This window comes from Bombina bombina, chromosome 2 (assembly GCF_027579735.1).
Source record: "Bombina bombina isolate aBomBom1 chromosome 2, aBomBom1.pri, whole genome shotgun sequence".
Taxonomy (NCBI): Eukaryota; Metazoa; Chordata; class Amphibia; order Anura; family Bombinatoridae; genus Bombina; species Bombina bombina.
Window position 1 is genome coordinate 248085522 of NC_069500.1, and position 24893 is coordinate 248110414.

The 24893-nt window shown below is 39.9% G+C and overlaps 1 protein-coding gene across 1 annotated transcript in view; it reads right to left on the bottom strand.

Moving 5' to 3' along the window:
- The window catches only part of CHD1 (chromodomain helicase DNA binding protein 1), a gene marked incomplete in the record, with an annotated part of 628386 nt that overhangs the window by 84581 nt on the left and 518912 nt on the right, over positions 1-24893 (bottom strand). The window contains 4 exon segments of the mRNA XM_053701514.1: positions 13973-14151; positions 14366-14503; positions 15070-15312; positions 15398-15520. Coding sequence (XP_053557489.1) covers positions 13973-14151; positions 14366-14503; positions 15070-15312; positions 15398-15520 — 683 coding nt within the window.

Genomic DNA, 24893 nt, shown 5'->3' on the forward strand with positions numbered 1-24893 from the left:
AGGGTGGATTCAATTTTAAGATTGGATATCAGAGCGCCAAACAACGTAGGCAGGGTCTATGGGCAGATAGTCAAATACCAAAGGTAACAATGGGTTGAAATAATATGATTTAATACATAAGATAAAAAAGTTGGTACATTTAAAATTATACAACAATTAGTCATGGATCCATGTTACACTTTAAAATATATATTGAAACAATAGGAACAATTTAAAAATGCTTGTAGAACAATAAATAACAATAAAAAAAAAATAAAAAAAATCTAACAAATAATGTCTATCGCTTAAAACTTAAATTCTAATATGTGAATGCTAGGAGCGCTTATGCACACTCTATTTATAAAAACAATGGGTTACAATGCACTGGTGGATAGATTCCAGGTTGCTTGAAACCGGTGGATGTGAAATGTAAGTGGCTCCAAATTGGGGTTTTGCCTATGTGTGTATCCAAAATTGTGTAACTCCTAACAGGTGGCCAAAAAATGTTACAGGAATGTCTAGAACCTGAATTCAAAATATAAGACCTGAGGTTGTGCCTATGTGTTTATCCAAAAAGGGTGTAAATCCTAACAAGTGAAAAAATGTGAGAAAAATATTGCAGGGGTGTCTGAACCTTATTTTCAAAATAAACAATGAATTCAAAATAAAACGATATACAAGTGAATCTTGAGAAAGGTCAGTGGAGACCGAAACCGGTTGACTGGTAAGGAGTATTTTAATTGTGATCACATTAAGAAGCCATCTGCACTATTGTTTGCCTTTCCTTTTTTGGCAGGTAAGGGACAACATTGCAAGTTGGAATTATTTGTTAACTACTGCCCAAGAAGATTTCTACATAATCAGCAGTTGGGATCCATATTGAGACAGACTATAGCAAGATTCTTATTATCCAATTTGAATATTTATTTGGACTTTTAAGCATTTTATGTTATATCATCCGTTTTTTAACCCACTGTTGTTATATGGTCTCTTTTAATTAACATCTCGAGGCTCTTTGAGCAAGTCCCTTATATCTAGCTCAGCAACTCTGAGCCCTTTAGATTTGTATTTTAGGGTATCAATTTAGAGCCTGTGTTCAATTTTAATCCAATCACAAAGTTTTGCCACTATTCAGTGTTTATAACAGATATTTGTTCACATCACATCACAGTTTGCAAGCAGAAACACATTTGAACACACGTTAAAGTTGTGCTGTTGTTTTTTTTTGGTTCTATTTATGCTTTATGTTTGCATTAGTTGATTTGTCAAAAATTCACTTGTATATCGTTTTATTTTGAATTCATTGTTTATTTTGAAAATAAGGTTCAGACACCCCTGCAATATTTTTCTCACATTTTTTCACTTGTTAGGATTTACACCCTTTTTGGATAAACACATAGGCACAACCTCAGGTCTTATATTTTGAATTCAGGTTCTAGACATTCCTGTAACATTTTTTGTCCACCTGTTAGGAGTTACACAATTTTGGATAAACACATAGGCAAAACCCCAATTTGGAGCCACTTACATTTCACATCCACCGGTTTCAAGCAACCTGGAATCTATCCACCTGTGCATTGTAACCCATTGTTTTTATAAATAGAGTGTGCATAAGCGCTCCTAGCATTCACATATTAGAATTTAAGTTTTAAGCGATAGACATTATTTGTTAGATTTTTTTTATTTTTTTTTATTGTTATTTATTGTTCTACAAGCATTTTTAAATTGTTCCTATTGTTTCAATATATATTTTAAAGTGTAACATGGATCCATGACTAATTGTTGTATAATTTTAAATGTACCAACTTTTTTATCTTATGTATTAAATCATATTATTTCAACCCATTGTTACCTTTGGTATTTGACTATCTGCCCATAGACCCTGCCTACGTTGTTTGGCGCTCTGATATCCAATCTTAAAATTGAGTTCTAAATATTGATTGGTAACCTCGCCTCTTGAGATTTCCAAACCCCTTATGCTGTCAGTGATCCCCAGACAGCTCCCCAACCTTAAAGACTTGCATCTGTTGTGATCACAGTCCAGGTTGGAGGAACAAAAGAGGCACCCTTGAACTATATGATGGTGATCTAACCACCAAGTCAGAGAGAGTCAAACATTGGGATTTAAGGATATTAATTGTGATATCTTTGTATAATCTCTGCACCATTTGAATAATCTCTGCACCATCTCTGCATACAAAGCTGGAGAGGTCTCATATGAAAACAAGCAAAGGGGATCGCGTCCGATGCTGCAGTGATGAGACCTAAAACTTCCATGCACATAGCTACTGAAAGGAATGATCGAGACTGAAGGTTTTGACAAGCTGAAACCAATTTTATTTATTTGTCTCGTCTGTTAGAGACAGTCATGGACACTGAATCTATCTTGAAACCTAAAATAGTGACCCTAGTCTGAGGAATCAAGGAACTTTTTGGTAAATTGTTCCTCCAACCATGTCTTTGAAGAAACAAGACTAGCTGATTCACGTGAGATTCTGCAGACTGTAAAAACTGAACTAGTGCCAAGATATCGTCCAATAAGGAAACACTGCAACACCCCGTTCTATGATCTCCGATTACAGAGAGTAGGGCAACGAAAACCTTTGAAAAGATTCTCGTATAATTTAAGAACCTTTGAAAAGTGGCAGTCATCTATCGCCCTCCTGGACCTACCTCCTATTTCCTTGACAACTTTGCCGCCTGGCTCCCTCACTTTCTCTCCACAAATATACCAACCCTAATTCTTGGGGACTTCAATATTCCCATTGACAACCCGTCTGCCCCTGCTGCCTCTAAACTTCTTTTACTCACATCCTCCTTCGGTCTCTCACAATCCACCCTATTCCCTACCCACCGTGATGGACACTCCATCGACCTGGTATTTCCCTACCTCTGTTCTATATCTGACCTCACCTGTCGCCCTTTTCCCATTTCTGACCATCACCTGGTCACCTATAATATTAATGCAACAGCTAAACCCACTCAGCCACTAGACAAACTTGCACCTCCCCAGCTGTGCAAAACATCACGCCGTCAGTTGCAGCCCTGGCACTCTCAGCAAACACGCTATTTGCAAAAATGCTCCCGTACTGCTGAGCGTGTCTTGAGGAAAGCTCACTCTGAACCTGACTTCATACACTATAAGTTTATTCTTCGTTCATACACTTCTGCCCTTCACTTAGCCAAGCAAACCTACTTCTCTTCTCTTATATCTACTCTTTCCTCAAACCCTAAACGACTCTTCTCCACCTTTAACTCTCTCCTCTACCCTCCTGCTCCATGCCCTCCATCTGCCTTTAGTGCTCAAGACCTGGCAGACTACTTTTTAAACAAAACACGTACTATCCGAAGCAACATCCAAAAACCAACCTGCAATATTCCATCAACAGGACCAGTTACTCCCTCTGCCACGCTCTGCATCTTCCATCCAGCCACTGAGAATGAAGTTTCTTCCTTACTATCTTCCTCACGCCTCACTACCTGCCCGCTCGACCCTATCCCTTCCCATCTAATATTCTCCCTGTCTTCCACTCTCACTCCTGCTCTTACCCACATCTTCAACCTCTCTCTCTCTACAGGTTCATTCCCATCTTCTTTCAAACATGCAAAAGTTACTTCCATACTCAAAAAACCCTCCCTCAACCCTAATTCTCCTGAAAGCTACCGCCCCATATAACTGCTTCCACTAACATCAAAAACTCCTTGAAAAACTAGTTTACAATCGCCTAACCCAATTCCTGTCCACCAACTCCTTGCTTGACCCCCTGCAATCCGGATTCCGCCCCAAACACTCAACTGAAACTGCTAAAAATATTGGACACTACTCTATACTCATCTTACTTGACCTCTCAGCTGCCTTCGACACAGTTGACTACCCCCTGCACTTACAGACCCTTAGCTCTTTTGGCCTCTGTGACACTGCCCTTTCCAGGATTCATTCTTATCTTTCTCACAGGTCTTTTTCTGTCTCATCTGACTCCTCTCCAATGCCTCTGTCTGTTGGAGAAGAGTAGAGGACCCAGAACAGATCCTTGAGGTACTCCATCTATACTTCTTAGCTGGGTAAACTTATCAACAGTTATGGCTTCAAATATCACCTCTATGCTGATGACACCCAGATCTACCTCTCCACCCCTGCTCTCTCTCCCTCTGTCCTCTCTCATGTCAGCGACTGCTTATCTGGTATTTATTCCTGGATGGCCTCTCACCACCTAAAGATTAACATGTCCGAGACTGAGCTCCTTCTTATCCCCCCTCAAGCTCTACGCCGACTTCTGACTTCTCAATCCCTGTTGACGGCATTACCATTTCTCCATTGCCCAAAGTCCGCTGCCTCGGAGATACACTTGACTCAAATTTATCCTTCGCCCCCCCATATCCATTCGCTTTCTACATCCTGCCGCAACATTTCCAAGATTCAACCTTTTCTGTGCGCCAACACCACACAGCAAATAATCCACTCCCTTGTTATTTCCCGACTTGACTACTGCAATAATCTAATTACTGGCCTTCCTCTTTCCCACCTCTCCCTCCTTCAATCCATCCTAAATGCCTCTGCCAGGCTGATCCACCTTTCCCGTCGCTCTTCATCGGCTGCACCTCTCTGCGAGTCCCTTCATTGGCTCCCCATACACAGCAGAATTAAATTAAAAATTCTCACCCTTGCATACAAAGTGCTCACCAACACCGCTCCCCTCTACTTATACTCTCTAATCAACAAATATACTCCGGCCTGCCCACTAAAATCCAACAATGACATGCTCATTGCATCTGCGACTATCACCTCCTCTCATGCTACCTCGTGCTGTCAGGCTTTGCCCTAATCTTTCTTCCTTTAAATGCTCTCTGAAGATTTTTCTGCTCAGAGAAGCCTACCACCCAACTCAATAATATTTCTCTTACCTAACAACATTTTCCTCCTCTAACTCTGCATTAACATCTTTCTCAATCTTGCAGTCCTCGCCTCCTGTTTCTCAAACCCCTACCCCTTCTAGATTGTAAGTTCCCACGGGAATAGGGCCCTCAATTCCTCATTTGTTTGTAAATGTTGTCCTGTGTCTTAGAAGTTTTATATTATTGTTTTATTTAAAAGAACTGTATCCATGGACAGCGCTGCGGGATATGATGGCGCTTCATAAATAAAGTATAATAATAATTCTTGGAGCTGTCGCTAGGCCAAATGGAAGAGCAACAAATCGGTAATGCTTGTCGCGAGCCTTATTTTGCCTGCGAAAATTTAATGAAAAAGCAGTCAATTTGAAAAAAGACTATACCCCAGGTAAGTAAAATTTTTTCTTAAATATGTTTTTTCCCAAATATGAGACTGATAGTCTGCAAAAGGAAAACATAATTTATGTAAGAACTTACCTGATAAATTCATTTCTTTCATATTAGCAAGAGTCCATGAGCTAGTGACGTATGGGATATACATTCCTACCAGGAGGGGCAAAGTTTCCCAAACCTCAAAATGCCTATAAATACACCCCTCACCACACCCACAATTCAGTTTAACGAATAGCCAAGAAGTGGGGTGATAAAAAAGTGCGAAAGCATATAAAATAAGGAATTGGAATAATTGTGCTTTATACAAAATCATAACCACCACAAAAAAAGGGCGGGCCTCATGGACTCTTGCTAATATGAAAGAAATGAATATATCAGGTAAGTTCTTACATAAATTATGTTTTCTTTCATGTAATTAGCAAGAGTCCATGAGCTAGTGACGTATGGGATAATGATTACCCAAGATGTGGATCTTTCCACACAAGAGTCACTAGAGAGGGAGGGATAAAATAAAGACAGCCAATTCCTGCTGAAAATAATCCACACCCAAAATAAAGTTTAATGAAAAACATAAGCAGAAGATTCAAACTGAAACCGCTGCCTGAAGTACTTTTCTACCAAAAACTGCTTCAGAAGAAGAAAATACATCAAAATGGTAGAATTTAGTAAAAGTATGCAAAGAGGACCAAGTTGCTGCTTTGCAAATCTGATCAACCGAAGCTTCATTCCTAAACGCCCAGGAAGTAGAAACTGACCTAGAAGAATGAGCTGTAATCCTCTGAGGCGGAGTTTTACCCGACTCAACATAGGCAAGATGAATTAAAGATTTCAACCAAGATGCCAAAGAAATGGCAGAAGCTTTCTGGCCTTTTCTAGCACCGGAAAAAATAACAAATAGACTAGAAGTCTTTCGGAAAGACTTAGTAGCTTCAACATAATATTTCAAAGCTCTAACAACATCCAAAGAATGCAACGATTTCTCCTTAGAATTCTTAGGATTAGGACATAATGAAGGAACCACAATTTCTCTACTAATGTTGTTGGAATTCACAACTTTAGGTAAAAATTCAAAAGAAGTTCGCAACACCGCCTTATCCTGATGAAAAATCAGAAAAGGAGACTCACAAGAAAGAGCAGATAATTCAGAAACTCTTCTGGCAGAAGAGATGGCCAAAAGAAACAAAACTTTCCAAGAAAGTAATTTAATGTCCAATGAATGCATAGGTTCAAACGGAGGAGCTTGAAGAGCTCCCAGAACCAAATTCAAACTCCAAGGAGGAGAAATTGACTTAATGACAGGTTTTATACGAACCAAAGCTTGTACAAAACAATGAATATCAGGAAGATTAGCAATCTTTCTGTGAAAAAGAACAGAAAGGGCAGAGATTTGACCTTTCAAGGAACTTGCGGACAAACCCTTATCCAAACCATCCTGAAGAAACTGTAAAATTCTCGGAATTCTAAAAGAATGCCAAGAAAAATGATGAGAAAGACACCAAGAAATATAAGTCTTCCAGACTCTATAATATATCTCTCTAGATACAGATTTACGAGCCTGTAACATAGTATTAATCACAGAGTCAGAGAAACCTCTTTGACCAAGAATCAAGCGTTCAATCTCCATACCTTTAAATTTAAGGATTTCAGATCCTGATGGAAAAAAGGACCTTGAGACAGAAGGTCTGGTCTTAACGGAAGAGTCCACGGTTGGCAAGAGGCCATCCGGACAAGATCCGCATACCAAAACCTGTGAGGCCATGCCGGAGCTACCAGCAGAACAAACGAGCATTCCTTCAGAATCTTGGAGATTACTCTTGGAAGAAGAACTAGAGGCGGAAAGATATAAGCAGGATGATACTTCCAAGGAAGTGATAATGCATCCACTGCCTCCGCCTGAGGATCCCGGGATCTGGACAGATACCTGGGAAGTTTCTTGTTTAGATGAGACACCATCAGATCTATTTCTGGAAGTTCCCACATTTGAACAATCTGAAGAAATACCTCTGAGTGAAGAGACCATTCGCCCGGATGCAACGTTTGGCGACTGAGATAATCCGCTTCCCAATTGTCTATACCTGGGATATGAACCGCAGAGATTAGACAGGAGCTGGATTCCGCCCAAACCAAAATTCAAGATACTTCTTTCATAGCCAGAGGACTGTGAGTCCCTCCTTGATGATTGATGTATGCCACAGTTGTGACATTGTCTGTTTGAAAACAAATGAACGATTCTCTCTTCAGAAGAGGCCAAAACTGAAGAGCTCTGAAAATTGCACGGAGTTCCAAAATATTGATCGGTAATCTCACCTCCTGAGATTCCCAAATACCTTGTGCCGTCAGAGATCCCCACACAGCTCCCCAACCTGTGAGACTTGCATCTGTTGAAATTACAGTCCAGGTCGGAAGCACAAAAGAAGCCCCCTGAATTAAACAATGGTGATCTGTCCACCACGTTAGAGAGTGTCGAACAATCGGTTTTAAAGATATTAATTGAGATATCTTTGTGTAATCCTTGCACCATTGATTCAGCATACAGAGCTGAAGAGGTCGCATGTGAAAATGAGCAAAGGGGATCGCGTCCGATGCAGCAGTCATAAGACCTAGAATTTCCATGCATAAGGCTACCGAAGGGAATGATTGTGACTGAAGGTTTCGACAAGCTGAAATCAATTTTAGACGTCTCTTGTCTGTTAAAGACAGAGTCATGGACACTGAATCTATCTGGAAACCCAGAAACGTTACCCTTGTCTGAGGAATCAATGAACTTTTTGGTAAATTGATCCTCCAACCATGATCTTGAAGAAACAACACAAGTCGATTTGTATGAGATTCTGCTAAATGTAAAGACTGAGCAAGTACCAAGATATCGTCCAAATAAGGAAATACCACAATACCCTGTTCTCTGATTACAGACAGAAGGGCACCGAGAACCTTTGTAAAAATTCTTGGAGCTGTAGCTAGGCCAAACGGCAGAGCCACAAACTGGTAATGCTTGTCCAGAAAAGAGAATCTCAGGAACTGATAATGATCTGGATGAATCGGAATATGCAGATATGCATCCTGTAAATCTATTGTGGACATATAATGCCCTTGCTGAACAAAAGGCAAGATAGTCCTTACAGTTACCATCTTGAACGTTGGTATCCTTACATAACGATTCAATATTTTTAGATCCAGAACTGGTCTGAAGGAACTCTCCTTCTTTGGTACAATGAAGAGATTTGAATAAAACCCCATCCCCTGTTCCGGAACTGGAACTGGCATAATTACTCCAGCCAACTCTAGATCTGAAACACAATTCAGAAATGCTTGAGCTTTCACTGGATTTACTGAGACACGGGAAAGAAAAAATCTCTTTGCAGGAGGTCTCATCTTGAAACCAATTCTGTACCCTTCTGAAACAATGTTCTGAATCCAAAGATTGTGAACAGAATTGATCCAAATTTCTTTGAAAAAACGTAACCTGCCCCCTACCAGCTGAGCTGGAATGAGGCCCGTACCTTCATGTGGACTTAGAAGCAGGCTTTGCCTTTCTAGCAGGCTTGGATTTATTCCAGACCGGAGATGGTTTCCAAACTGAAACTGCTCCTGAGGATGAAGGATTAGGCTTTTGTTCTTTGTTGAAACGAAAGGAACGAAAACGATTATTAGCCCTGTTTTTACCCTTAGATTTTTTATCCTGTGGTAAAAAAGTTCCTTTCCCACCAGTAACAGTTGAGATAATAGAATCCAACTGAGAACCAAATAATTTGTTACCCTGGAAAGAAATGGAAAGTAGAGTTGATTTAGAAGCCATATCAGCATTCCAAGTCTTAAGCCATAAAGCTCTTCTAGCTAAAATAGCTAGAGACATAAACCTGACATCAACTCTGATAATATCAAAAATTGCATCACAGATAAAATTATTAGCATGCTGAAGAATAATAATAATATCATGAGAATCATGATCTGTTACTTGTTGCGCTAAAGTTTCCAACCAAAAAGTTGAAGCTGCAGCAACATCAGCCAATGATATAGCAGGTCTAAGAAGATTACCTGAACACAGATAAGCTTTTCTTAGAAAGGATTCAATTTTCCTATCTAAAGGATCCTTAAACGAAGTACCATCTGACGTAGGAATAGTAGTACGTTTAGCAAGGGTAGAAATAGCCCCATCAACTTTAGGGATTTTGTCCCAAAATTCTAATCTGTCAGACGGCACAGGATATAATTGCTTAAAACGTTTAGAAGGAGTAAATGAATTACCCAAATTATCCCATTCTTTGGAAATTACTGCAGAAATAGCATTAGGAACAGGAAAAACTTCTGGAATAACCACAGGAGATTTAAATACCTTATCTAAACGTTTAGAATTAGTATCAAGAGGACCAGAATCCTCTATTTCTAAAGCAATTAGTACTTCTTTAAGTAAAGAACGAATAAATTCCATTTTAAATAAATATGAAGATTTATCAGCATCAATCTCTGAGACAGAATCCTCTGAACCAGAAGAGTCATCAGAATGATGATGTTCATTTAAAAATTCATCTGTAGGGAGAGAAGTTTTAAAAGATTTTTTACGTTTACTAGAAGGAGAAATAACAGACATAGCATTCTTTATGGATTCAGAAACAAAATCTCTTATGTTATCAGGAACATTCTGCACCTTAGATGTTGAAGGAACTGCAACAGGCAATGGTACTTTACTAAAGGAAATATTATCTGCATTAACAAGTTTGTCATGACAATTAATACAAACAACAGCCGGAGGAATAGCTACCAAAAGTTTACAGCAGATACACTTAGCTTTGGTAGATCCAGCACTAGACAGCGATTTTCCTGTAGTATCTTCTGACTCAGATGCAACGTGAGACATCTTGCAATATGTAAGAGAAAAAACAACATATAAAGCAAAATTGATCAAATTTCTTAAATGACAGTTTCAGGAATGGGAAAAAATGCCAAAGAACAAGCTTCTAGCAACCAGAAGCAATGAAAAAAATGAGACTGAAATAATGTGGAGACAAAAGCGACGCCCATATTTTTTAGCGCCAAATCAGACGCCCACATTATTTGGCGCCTAAATGCTTTTGGCGCCAAAAATGACGCCACATCCGGAACGCCGACATTTTTGGCGCAAAATAACGTCAAAAAATGACGCAACTTCCGGCGACACGTATGATGCCGGAAACAGAAAAGAATTATTATTTTTTTTTTTGCCCCAAAAAAGTCCGCGCCAAGAATGACGCAATAAAATGAAGCATTTTCAGCCCCCGCGAGCCTAACAGCCCACAGGAAAAAAAAGAGTCAAATTTTTGAAGGTAAGAAAAAAATTATTAATTCAAGTGCATTATCCCAAATATGAAACTGACTGTCTGAAAAATAAGGAATGTTGAACATTCTGAGTCAAGGCAAATAAATGTTTGAATACATATATTTAGAACTTTATAAAAAAGTGCCCAACCATAGCTTAGAGTGTCACAGAAAATAAGATTTACTTACCCCAGGACACTCATCTACATGTTTGTAGAAAGCCAAACCAGTACTGAAACGAGAATCAGCAGAGGTAATGGTATATATAAGAGTATATCATCGATCTGAAAAGGGAGGTAAGAGATGAATCTCTACGACCGATAACAGAGAACCTATGAAATAGACCCCGTAGAAGGAGATCACTGCATTCAAATAGGCAATACTCTCCTCACATCCCTCTGACATTCACTGCACGCTGAGAGGAAAACCGGGCTCCAACTTGCTGCGGAGCGCATATCAACGTAGAATCTAGCACAAACTTACTTCACCACCTCCATCGGAGGCAAAGTTTGTAAAACTGAATTGTGGGTGTGGTGAGGGGTGTATTTATAGGCATTTTGAGGTTTGGGAAACTTTGCCCCTCCTGGTAGGAATGTATATCCCATACGTCACTAGCTCATGGACTCTTGCTAATTACATGAAAGAAATATACATAAACCTGACTCATGGCAAATATAAGTACAATACATATATTTAGAACTTTATATTAATGTATAAAGTGCCAAACCATAGCTGAGTGTGTCTTAAGTAATGAAAACATACTTACCGAAAGACACCCATCCACATATAGCAGATAGCCAAACCAGTACTGAAACGGTTATCAGTAGAGGTAATGGAATATGAGAGTATATTGTCGATCTGAAAAGGGAGGTAGGAGATGAATCTCTACGACCGATAACAGAGAACCTATGAAATAGATCTCCCGTGAGGAAAACCATTGCATTCAATAGGTGATACTCCCTTCACATCCCTCTGACATTCACTGTACTCTAAGAGGAATCGGGCTTCAAAATGCTGAGAAGCGCATATCAACGTAGAAAATCAAGCACACGCTTACTTCACCACCTCCATAGGAGGTAAAGTTTGTAAAACTGAATTGTGGGTGTGGTGAGGGGTGTATTTATATGCATTTTGAGATTTGGGAAACTTTGCCTCTCCTGGTAGGATTGTATATCCCATACGTCACTAGCTCATGGACTCTTGCCAATTACATGAAAGAAAGTAGATCCTTTAGGCTTAGCCTTCTTATCTTGCGGTAGGAAAGATCCCTTGCCTCCCGTAACCGTGGATATGATCGAATCCAAGCCTGGACCGAACAGAATTTTTCCTTGAAAAGGCAGGGACAACAGCCTCGACTTAGAGGTCATGTCCGCAGACCAAGACTTGAATCCTGAAACCTTTGCATTCATTCAGGCAAATAATTTGCATATTGGCGTCACAAATTAAAGAATTGGTGACCTTCAACGCCTTAATCTTCTCCTGTATCTCGTCGGAAGTCTCCCTCTCGACCATATCACCCAGGGAATCACACCAATATGTCGCAGCTCCGGCAACCTCGGCTACAGCCGCTGCTGGATGAAAAACAAAACCCAGTGTGCTGAAACATTTTCCTTAACATGTTTTCCAACTTTTTATCCATGGACTCTTTAAACGACGAACTATCCTCGAGAGGAATAGTCGCCCGCTTCGCGAGCGTGGAAATAGCACCATTTACCTTAGGGACAGTCCCCCACAGCTCGAACTGAGAGTCCGAAACGGGGAAGTTTTTTTAAAGGAAGAAGGTGAAAAGGAAGAAGCTTATCACTCCCGTTTATTCTTAATAATATTAGTCATTTTAACAGGAACCGGGAAGGTCTGAGGCACTACCCTGTCATTGTATACCTTATCAAGCTTAGGAATCGAAGGTTCCTCCGGCAGCTTTGGTTCCAGAACCTCCAGAGTAGCAAGCACTTGCTTCAGCAAAAAGCGCAAATTCTCTATCCTAAACCTAAAGTCAGGCTCCTCCGCAGCTGGAGGATGAGAGGACACTGACTCCGACCCAGAAGGAGCCTCCTCTGAAGAGTTGGAGTGGGCCTCGTCATCGTATAACGCCTCTGATATTTCCATAGGCGTATATCAGAACGTGGTAAGGCATGGATCTCATTCGATACAGCCATTTGCAGGTGATCTGCAAAATCTGACGGCCAACGAATCTCTCCCGTAGGAGTAATGGTTGGACCCTGGGGCGCTGCATGTGCACCCGGACATGAAAGCAGGGAACGCATCTCACGGGACGGGGAGCCCTCAGAGGTGGACAGCTCAGTAGTACTAGGCATGCCTTCACTTTTAGATGTCGCAACTTTATCAAGGCATGTGGAAGATAGTTGAGCAGACTGATCTACAAGAACCTCCTCACAATAAACACAGGAATTAGACTTTGTTAAAGAGGGAGTAGCCTCTAAAGCCTCAGAGTCCTCCATAGCTTGCACTTTTATTATGGACTAGATTAGCTTACTAAACAGGCACCTTTATAACCTCCAATAACCGGGGCACTCACCACCTCCTATGACCCGGACTACAGAAACCACTTCATCTCCTGTGCCGCTGATCAACAGAGGAAGTGGAAACCGACACACCCAGTCACCTGGGATGACTCGCAGGACCGCCCATGCACTAAAGAGAAAACGAGCCAAAACCAGCCGTGCAAATACTCCCGGAAGTCAACCTGAAGTTCCACCATTGCCAGAGCCACATCTCGCACATAACGCAGCAATAACACAAACAATATCATGCATAAACCCCCACTGTTCAATAATCCACTTAACAGGATTAACCCTTGATTCCATAAGATAAAAGGCGCCACACTGTGACCCTGTCTTCTGTGTTATCATTATGTAATAAAAAAATGAAACAATCTTACCAGAATCTATGCCGTAGAACAGGAACACGGCCCATCAAGTGTGACAGGTAGAAGCATTGCTCCTGACATGGACTTGAGTGCAGAAAGCAGGCAGCGAAACTTGTCAACGCTGATTGCTTGTGGAGCTGTTAATATGAGTCGGGATGGTTTCGCAGAAAGACTCTCCCTGCATCTCCGGACTCTAACTTTCACCCAGGCTCTCACTGAGAGGCTGACAGGACTACTTAAAACTCCAGTCCCATTCTGAAGAGTACTACCCTCCATAAGAGACTACTCTGAGTCTTTGGCACTTCTCTGCCATCCTCCTGTGACGAAAGGCAAAGAATGACTGGGGGATGAGGAGACTGGGGGAGGTATTTAAGCCTTTGGATGGGGTGTCTTTGCCTCCTCCTGGTGGCCAGGTTCTTTATGCCCAAAAGTAATGAATGAAGCGGTGAACTTTCCTCCCCTTTAGATGGAAAAAAATCCACAAATCAGAAAAAAAAACTGTATAGGAACCATATACATTACTAAACTTACTTTCTCCACTGTTTAATATGTTCTGGATGTGTGTACTCTTTTAAACATTCTGTGATATGATCACCAATTTTAATCAAACATTGACGAGTGTGCTCAAGCTGTTCTCTCTCGGACAGTCCTTTTTCTGGCCGGTCCAATTGTTTTAATGCAGCTTTCACAGGCCTCATTCTTTCTTTACACTAAAAAGATAAAAAGCATTTTAGATACACATCACAAAACAAATGCTTATAAGTATATCCAATGAAAAATATTAAAATAATATAGTTACAGGGTGATAAACATGTAGCACAATTAAATTATGTAAACAAATAGATGTATATGCATGCCTTCCAGCCGATTATTTTAAAGCCATATACAAAATAAAAAATTAAAAACAAAACAACAAACACTTACAACACTGAAGGTTTTTTGATCAAGTTCCTCAGATTCTTCAGAAATTGGAACAGGCTCACTACTAGCAGTAATATGAACTGGGGTTTCTGCAGATATGTTCTTCTTTACTTTTTCTTTATCCAGTTTTACTTCATTTACCTAACAGAAGAATATAAAAGCCGTAGATTAAATCAATTTTGTAATAGGGACAGTCTACACCTTAGTCGTCTTAAAGTCTTACCTTAGATTAAGCTGCAAATAGTCTTCTGAACCCTCTTCTATTTCATGCTGCAGGAATGGTAAAAAAAGTGATTTTAAAATTAATATTGTTCCTGGTCAGTTTGAAATGGCTGCTAAGCTTCACCAACCGATGACATCACTATCTGAGCTGCATCTAAGCACTCTGCTGAATAGCACTGACAGTCTGTTGAATCCAACTAGTGAGCCTTTTGTGATTTGAAGCAATATGCATCCCAGATCGTGATGTCATCAGTGGGTGGAGCTTCACAGCCATTTCAAACTGACCAGAAACAATATTCATCTAAAAATAACTTACCGTTCCTGCTGCATGATATAGAAAGGGATGCAGGAGACTATTTGCAGCTGAATCTAAGGTAAGACTTTAAGATGACTAAATTGTAGATTGTCACTTTAAGACAGAAATGCAATACAATAACCATATGAAATAGGTTTTAATGTTTAAAGGTTTTTTTTTTTTATATCACCTTCTCATCTTTAATTTCTTTGTCTTTGATTGGTTCTTTAACTTTAGTTTCCTTTTTGTCTTTTGCTTCTTTTTCAAGTGTGTCTCGCTTTTCCTCTTTTTTTTCCTTTTTTAATTCTTTTTTCTCTTTTATTTCCCTTTCCTCAGGTTCCTTTTTCACAGTATGGTCTGATTCGGATTGGTCCTCATTTTCCTTCTCCGGTTTGGCTTTTTTATTATGTGCATTCACAGAAAGATTATCCTCCTGAAACAAGGATTTTAAACAATTTAAAATTTAAACAAATCTATTGATTTAAAAGTAAAATCTCAGAAGATAAATATTTACTTACCTTTCCATCCTCTTCATCTGACTTTTCAGATGAAGGAGAAGATTCACTTTTGGTTTCCTCTTCAACTTTCACAGGTTTTAAATTCTTACTTTTTTTTGTTCTGGTTTTCCTTCTTTTGCCTCCCTTAAAATAAAATATTGTTTACAATTACGTTAATATTCTATCATTTGTTTTGATTGTAGTACATTTATGAGCCAAACAGAACTTTAAAATCATGCATTTACAATGAGTTTAAAGCAGTGGTTTTCAAAGTGTGAGGCAAACCTCATTAGGGGGTGCGAGAACAATGACCCTTCACACTATCCTAGGGAAACCAAAAGCAGCAGCTAAAACATAGAATAGTTTTTAAGAGATGTCCATTTGTAATGGAATAAGGGAAAGGACAGAATGGAGGTAAGGGCAAGGACAGAATGGAGGTAAGGGCAAGGACAGAATGGAGCCAAGGGAAAGGAAAGAATGGAGGTAAGGGAAAGGAAAGAATGGAGGTGGAAAAAAGGCACTGAGGTCAATAGTGCTCAGAAACCGCATTGCATTTTGTTGTCTTGATCAGTAACAGTGTGAGTGAAGCACTTTTTTTTTTTTTAGCAGAATCATCTCTTGAGAGTTGTGTGTAAAACCTGGATTGGATATATATACCCCAAAATGAAAACAAAAAAACTAAATTTATGCTTACTTGATAAATGTATTTCTTCAAGATGTGGTGAGTCCACGGGTTCATCTTAATTACTGTTGGGAATACCACTCCTCGCCAGCAGAAGGAGGCAAAGAGCACCACAGTAAAAACTGTTAAGTATCACTTCCCTACCCATAAACCCCAGTCATTCGACCAAGAGTAAATGGAGAAAGGAAAGTAACGCAAGATGCGGAGGTGACTGAGGTTTAGTAACAAAAAATACATAATTACCAAAAAACAAAGGGTGGGTCTGTGGACTCACCATATCTTGAAGAAATAAATTTATCAGGTAAGCATACATTTTGTTTTCTTCTAAAGATGTGGTAAATCCACGGGTTCATCTTAATTACTGTTGGGAACCAATACCCAAGCTAGAGGACACAGATGAATAGGGAGGGATAAAAAACCAGCATGCCTAAACAGAAGGCACCACCGCTTGAAGGACCTTTCTCCCAAAAGCTGCCTCAGCAAAAGTATAAAATCTGAAAAATTTAGAAAAGACGACCAAGTTGCAGCCTTGCAAATCTGCTCCATAGAAGCTTCATTCTTGAAAGCCCAAGAAGAGGCTATGGCTCTGGTGGAATGAGCCTTAATTCTCTCTGGAGGCTGCTTCCCAGAAGACTCATATGCCATGCGAATCACACTCCTCAACCAAAGAGCCAGAGTAGAGGCAGACGCCCTCTGACCTCTATTCTTTCCAGAAAAACAAACAAAAAGAGCAGAAGACTCCCGAAAGTCTTTAGTCGCCTCCAAGTAAAACTTAAAGGGACATTAAACCCAAATAAATTCTTTCATGATTCAGATAGAGAATACAATTTTTAAAAAGTTTCCAATTTACTTCTATTATCAAATTTATTTCATTCTCATAATATTCTTTGTTGAAGAGATACCTAGATAGGTAGCGTGCACATGCCTGAGGAACTACATGACAGGAAATAGTGCTGCCATCTAGTGCTCCTACTAATGTATAACATTGTTGCAAAACTGCTGCTATATAGTGCTGCAGAAACGTGCACACTCTTGTGCTTACATTTCTGATTTTCAACAAAGGATAACAAGAAAACGAAGAAAATATGATAATAGAAGTAAATTAGAAAGCTGTTTAAAATGTTATGTTCTGTCTAAATCATGAAAGAAACAATTTGGGTTTATTTTCCTTTAAGAGCACGAAACACATCCATATAATGCAGCAAACGTTCCTTATCCGAAGAAGGCTTCGGACACAGGGAAGGAACAACAATTTCCTGATTAATATTCTTAGTAGACACAACCTTGGGAAGGAATGCCAACTTAGTGCGAAGAACAGCCTTATCAGCATGAAAAATGAGATAAGGAGAATTAAACTGTAAAGCGGAAAGTTCAGATACCCTTCGAGCAGAAGAAATGGCCAATAAAAACAAAACCTTCCAAGACAAAAGCTTAAAGGGCCATTATACACATTTTTTCTTTGCATAAATGTTTTGTAGATGATCTATTTATATAGCCCATCAAGTATTTTTTATTTTTTTAATGTATAGTTTTGCTTATTTTTAAATAACATTGCTCTGATTTTCAGACTCCTAACCAAAGCCCCAAAGTTTTATGTGAATACCTTCAGCTACCTTCTCCAGCTTGCTCCTGTTTGTGTAAAGGGTCTTTTCATATGCAAAACAAGGGGGGAGGGGGGAGTGTCTGATATTTCCCACTTGCAGTGGGCTTTCCAGCTACCTTTTCAACAGAGCTAAACTGTGAGCTTCTAAGTAAGTTTTTAAACAGTTTTATACTGGATGTTTATATCAGTATCTTTGCATCTTATTCTTTATAGTAGTGTCTATTACATGCAATTATATGAAAATGAGTGTATACTGTCCCTTTAATATCAAGAGAATGCATCGGCTCAAACGGACGCCGCTGTAAAACTATAAGAACAAGATTAAGGCTCAAAGGAGGAGCAACCACCTTAAACACCAGCCTAATTCTGACCAAGGCCTGACAGAAGGACTGAAAGTCTGGCACATCCGCCAAATGCTTGTGCAAAAGGACCGATAAGGCTGAAATTTGACCCTTCAGGGTACTAACAGACAAACCTTTTTCCAGACAGTCCTGGAGAAAGGATAATTTTCTTGGAATCCTAACCTTACTCCAAGAATATTGCTTAGCTTCACACCAAAAAAAGATATTTCCTCCATATCTTATGGTAAATCTTCCTAGTAACCGGCTTACGAGCCTTGATCATAGTCTCAATTACTGACTCCTAAAACCCACACTTGGATAGAATCAAGCGTTCAATCTACAAGCAGTCAGCTTCAGAGAAACGAGATTTGGATGAAGAAAGTAGCTAGAGAACTTAGCGTGTCCCCCCCCCCCCCCTGGTGATTTATATACGCTACTGACATTATGTTGTCTGATTGGAATCTGATGAACTGAGGCCAAGCTAACAGCGCATTGTAAATGGCTCTCAACTCTAGGATGTTGATCGGCAATTTGGACTCCTACAAAGTCCAAAGACCCTGAGCTTTGAGAGACTTCCAGACTGCCCCCCAGCCCACTAGGCTGGCGTCTGTAGTCACTATCACCCAAGATGGTACCTGAAAGCAAGTGCCTTGGGACAGGTGATCCCGAGATAGCCACCAACGAAGAGAATCCTTTGTCTTCTGATCCAAAATTAGCTTTGGAGAGAGATCCAAATAATCTCTGTTCCACTGGTTGAGCATGCACAATCGCAAGGCTCTCAGATGAAAACGAGCAAATGGCACAATGTCCATGGCTGCCACCATTAGTCCAATTACCTCCATACATTGAGCAACTGAGGGACGGGATGTCTCCGGAAGGACTCGACAAGACGATAGAAGCTTGACTGTTCTGGTCTCCGTCAGGAATATCTTCATCAGGACAGAGTCTATGATAGTCCCTAGGAACACTACTCTTATCGCTGGCACCAGAGAACTCTTTCCCACATTCACCTTCCACCCGTGAGACCGGAGGAAGGACAGTAACACTTCCGTGTGAGATGCTGCTTTTTGGAAGAAAGGATTAGAATATCGCCCAGATAGGGGGCCACTGCTATCCCCCTGGAACGGACCACCGCTAGGAGGGCCCCTAGGACCTTCAAGAATATCTGGGAGCTGTGGTCAGGCCGAACGGCAAGGCCACAAACTGAAAGTGACGATCCAGGAATGCAAACTTTACTGGATTTACTGTGATGTATGAGAGAAAAAAACCTCACAGGAGGTCTTACTCTGAATCCTATTCGGTACCCTTGAGAGACAATACTCTGATTCCAATGATTTTGGACAGAATCTGCCCAAATGTTTTGGAAGAATCTTAATCTGCCCCCTACCAGCTGAGCTGGAATGAGAGCTGCACCTTCATGCAGACTTGGGGGCTGGCTTTGGTTTCTTAAAAGGTCTGGATTTTTTCCAACTTGAAGGTTTCCAATTGGAACCAGATTCTTTGGGGGAAAGGAAAGAAAGCGGTTAGAAGCTTTAGATTTACCCTTAGGTCTTTTATCCTGAGGCAAAAAAAACTCCCTTCCCCCCAGTGACAGTTGAAATAATCGAATCCAACTGAGAACCAAATAACTTATTACCTTGGAAAGAAAGGGACAGCAATTTAGACTTAGATACCATGTCAGCATTCCAATATTTAAGCCACAAAGCTCTTCTAGCTAAAATAGCTAAAGACATAGATTTAACATCAATTTTGAAGATATCAAAAATGGCATCACAAATAAAATGATTAGCATGTTGAAGCAAGCGAACAATGCTAGACAAATGAGGATCCGTTTCCTGTCGCGCTAAATTTTCCAACCAAAAAGTTGTTGCCGCTGCAACATCAGCCAAAGAAATTGCAGGCCTGAGAAGATGACCCGAATATCAATAGGCTTTCCTTAGATAAGATTCAAGTTTCCTATCTAAAGGATCTTTAAAAGAAGTACCATCTTCCATAGGAATAGTAGTACGCTTGGCAAGAGTAGAAATAGCCCCATCAACCTTAGGGACTTTTTCCCAAAACTCTAATTTATCCACTGGCAAAGGGTACAACTTTTTAAACCTAGAAGAAGGAACAAAAGAAGCACCAGGCTCAGTCCATTCCTTGGCAATCACATCAGAAATAGCATCAGGAACAGGGAAAACCTCAGGAGTAATCACAGGAGGTTTATAAACAGAATTTAAACGTTTACTGGATTTGATATCAAGGGGACCAGATTCTTCAATATCCAAAGTAACCAACACTTCTTTCAACAAAGAACGATTATACACAATCTTAAAAAGATAAGTTGATTGATCAATGTCAATGTCTGAAGTAGGATCTTCTGAGCCAGAGAGATCCTCATCAGAGGAGGATATTTCAGTATGTTGTCGGTCATTACAAATTTCATCAGTCTTATGAGAAGTTTTAAAAGACCTTTTTTCACGTTTATTAGAAGGCGGAATAGCAGACATAGCCTTCTGTATTGCATTAGCAATATAATTTTTCATATCAACAGGGATATCATGTACATTAGATGTTAAGGGAACAACAGATACTGTACTAGTACTAATAGAAACATTTTAGGCATGCAAAAGCTTATCATGACAACTGTTACATACTACAGTCAGAGATATAATCACAGCTAGTTTACAACAGATACACTTAGCTTTGGTAGAACTGTGTTCAGGCAGCATGGTTCCTACAGTAGCTTCTGAGACAGGATCAGATTGGGACATCGTAAAAAATGTAAAAGAAAAAAAACATTTAAACAAAAATATCCAATTTCCTCATATAGCAGTTTCAGGAATGGGAAAAAATGCTAAAATAGGGAAAAAAAGCAAACATCATAGCCCTCTGAGCATAAAGAAGGCAAGGAGCTTATAGGAAGTGGGGTAAAATAAAACCAAAAAATTTGGCGCCAAGTATGATGCACGATGCAAAAGGAAGTTAAAAATGTTATGTCATCAACATACCCAGGAAATGACGCAACTTTGCGCCAAACAACCTGGCGTTAACTAAGACCCAGGAAATTAACTTGCCTCATCATAGACGCACATTTGCACCAAAAAAATTCTAGCGCCAAGAATGACGTAATAAATAACAGCATTTTTCAACCTTGCAAGTCTAATTTTGCCTGTGAAATTTAAAGAAAAACAAGTCAAATAGGAAAAGAAGACTATACCCCAGGTAAGAAAAATAACTTCCTAAAACATGATTCCCATACTGAAACTGTTAGACTGCAAAGTGAAATATACGTAGACCTGACTCATGGCAAATATAAGTAAATACATATATTTAAAGCTTTATATAAAATTCATAAAGCGCCAAACATAGCTAAGAGTGTATTAACAGTGATACATACTTACCGAAAGACACCCATCCACATATAGCAGACAGCCAAACCAGTACTGAAAACTATCAGCAGAGGTAATGGCATAGAGTATATCGTCGATCTGAAAAGGGAGGTAGGAGATGAATCCCTACGACCGATAACAGAGAACCCTTGAAAAGATTTCCTGTGAGAGAAACCATAGAACTCAATAGGCGATACTCTCTTCACATCCCTCTGACAAACACTGTACTCTGAGAGGAACTGGGCTTCAATATGCTTAGAAGCGCTTATCACAGAAAAAAAAATCATGCACAAACTTACTTCACCACGTCCTTAGGAGGCAAAGTTTGTAAAACGGAGTTGTGGGTGTGGTGGGAGGTGTATTTATAGGCATTTTAAGGTTTGGGAAACTTTGCCCCTCCTGGTAGGAACGTATATCCCATATGTCACTAGCTCATGGACTCTTGAAAAATAGATTTTCTTCAAATAAGCCTCCAGCTTTTTATCCACTGGATCCTTAAAGGAGCAGCTATCCTCTATAGGAATAGTAGTTCTCTTAGCCAGAGTAGAAATGGCCCCTTTTACTTTAGGCACTGTCCGCCATGAATCTTTAAAGGAGTCAGAGAGAGGAAACATCTTTTTAAAAACAGGAGACCGGGAAAAATATGTATCCTTGGCTTCTCCCATTCCTGTGCAATAATCTCTGTTGAACGGTCTGGAACAGGAAACACTTCCACAGAGGAAGGAACATCAAAGTATTTATTAAGTTTACTAGGTTTCTTAGGGTTGACAACGACAGGCGGGTTGGAGTCGTCCAAAGTAGCTAAAACCTCCTTTAACAGTACATAAGGGTGTTCAAGCTTAAATCTGGAGGATACAACTTCAGTGTCAGATAAAGGTATTATACTGTCAGAATCGGAGATTTCACCCTCAGAGGCTACCGACGTATCCTCCTCATCAGATTTATGAGGCAGGGAAACATGGGTAGTAGAGGCTGGATCAGAAACCTTGCTATCGGAGTCTAATTTTCCTTTTGCGTTTTCTCTTCAGCATAGAGAAAGCAGCTGCCACATTAGATACCTGGGCAGCAATTACTGCTTGCAAATAAACTCCTCCAGGAGATTGAGAGGAACTGCAGGGCACTGAATGTGACGCCATGGTGGCTAGGGACGTATGAGGAGAAAGCTGTGGCATTGCCTAAATAGCATCATCCTGAGAGATATTAGGCTCATTAATGAATAATTTATCTTTACATTTCAATGTCCTCTTTACACGAGGAACAAAATTGCATAGGAGCAACAACTTGGGCCTCTAAAAATAAAAGGCACAAATTCATAAGAGCAAACTCCTGCTCCATATCAGACATGATTCCACAAAAACAGTTTAAAAAAATAAAAAAAAAATATTGTACTGTTACTTTAATAAGATTCTTAAATATATGCACTTGGATAAAAAAAAAAAATATTAAATAAACAGGGCAGAACTCCACAAAAGCAGTGAAAAGTAAACCTCACAACATCAGCCTCTACCCCCTCAGTTAAACTGAGGTGTTTACCTGCCCCTGCCGATTTCACTCTGAGACTTCACCGGACTAATTTCCTTGCGACTTCTCCTGAGTTAGCCGAACCTGCTCCGAGAATGAACACTGCTCCGATAGCTAGGAGCGGAAGAATGAGGTCATGCGACCAATAGAGCAACTAGCTGCGCAACACTAAAAAGTGCACAAGAAAAAACAGCCCTCTCAGCTTAAGCCCGTCTCTGCAAAGTTGAACGAACTAACATACACAGGGAGGATAATTAAATCTTCTGATTAAAATATACCAAGCCTGCTACAGTGACAGAACACACAGTGAACATACATACATCATTCTATCATAAAATAAGGAGCCATATTAAAAGAGGTTAACTCCTTCATACCATAAGGATTAACCCCTTAGTCCAGGGATGTGCAATTCCTATCGGCCGACGCCCGGGACATGCAGTTCTGGGCGCAGGGCATGTGGTTTTTATTTTACATTTAGCCCTTTAACAAGCAAACAGACTGCAGCAGGGCTAAAACTTTTTTTTTCTTCTTAGCACACCGCCGTTTCAGCGAGTGTCTCACATCTCAGTTGCTCCCTGCTAGTCCCCAGTGCTGTGCAGTGAGGGTGAGTGATTGTGATTTCTGGCAGCGCAAAATTGTTGGGCTCATATACAATTTCTTAGTGAGCGTGTTGTTACTAGCTCAGCTTGGTCTCGGTCTCTGCTTTAGTGCTATCTGCCACCGTGAGCTCCTGCGCTGCTGTTCATCTGTGAGCTGGAGGGGAGTGCGCTGCTGTTAGTTCATTTGTGAGCTGGAGGGGGTACGCTGGAAAACCTCAAAGTGAAACAGCACGCAAAGTTTAGCTGTGTAAAAAAATGTAAGATCTTACAAATATTTATGTATTTCATTAATAAAATCAGCATTCTTCTCTGAACTTGCTGATGATCCAATCTCAAATAGTATGTTGCATTCCACTTTGTGCGCTATGAAATTCCTTAATAACTGCAAGTACGTTCCTCCTAACCTCTGCAAGTCTGCGTGCCTTCACAGTACATATCTGATCACAGTGGCTGCACTGCCTTTTAACCCCCATCCTATGGCTAACAAAGATCGCTGCAATGTAATTCTGTGCACAATACTGCAGCTATTTTTGAAGCCATGGGGTTAACGTCTGCTATAAGAAGCTGTGGAGGAGGGCTGCTCAGCACCCGGGTACTTAACTGCTGAGCCTTTTCAGTGCGGGAGGGAGACGGGAGTGTCAGAGTGCCTACTTCCTCCAAGCCTGCTGAGGCTTGATTTATAGTACAACAGCCCTCACTTCAAATAAACAGTGTCCGTGGAATGGTGATGATCTTATCAAATAGGTTTATGTTGAGCTTAGATGTTGATGTTACCATGTGTAGAGTTTTTTTTTTGCTGTTATACCAGTGATTTAAAAAGGCTACAAAAGTTTAAAATGAGCATTTTGGAAATGTCATGTAACTTGTGTGTTTAGTGACTAGTGTGCTTTAACATGTGTCCTTTTTATTACTTGAACATCTGTCACATAGTGAAAGCAATAGTTTTCAGTTCAGTCTTGCTTTGGAAATAATTATGTATATATGTTCATACCCCAATAACTGAACTTCACAAAACATACCAGTAATAGTACACAAATGATTAGGAACATTGCACAGCCCTAATTTACTTTATATTACCCTAGCAGGTAACACCTTTGGTGAGAATTACTGGTGTATATTAATAAAAGAAGCCATAAACTAGGTTATAATTGTCTAAGATGATAGAAAGTCTTTTACCTTTATTTGTAAACAAAAAAAAAAATCATTCCAGCAGACATTTACCATACTTCTAATGACAACTAATGCAGCAAATGATGCAGACACACAGCAAAATGCTGTGTGTGTGTATATGTATATATATACATATAACATAATTTATGTAAGAACTTACCTGATAAATTCATTTCTTTCATATTAGCAAGAGTCCATGAGCTAGTGACGTATGGGATATACATTCC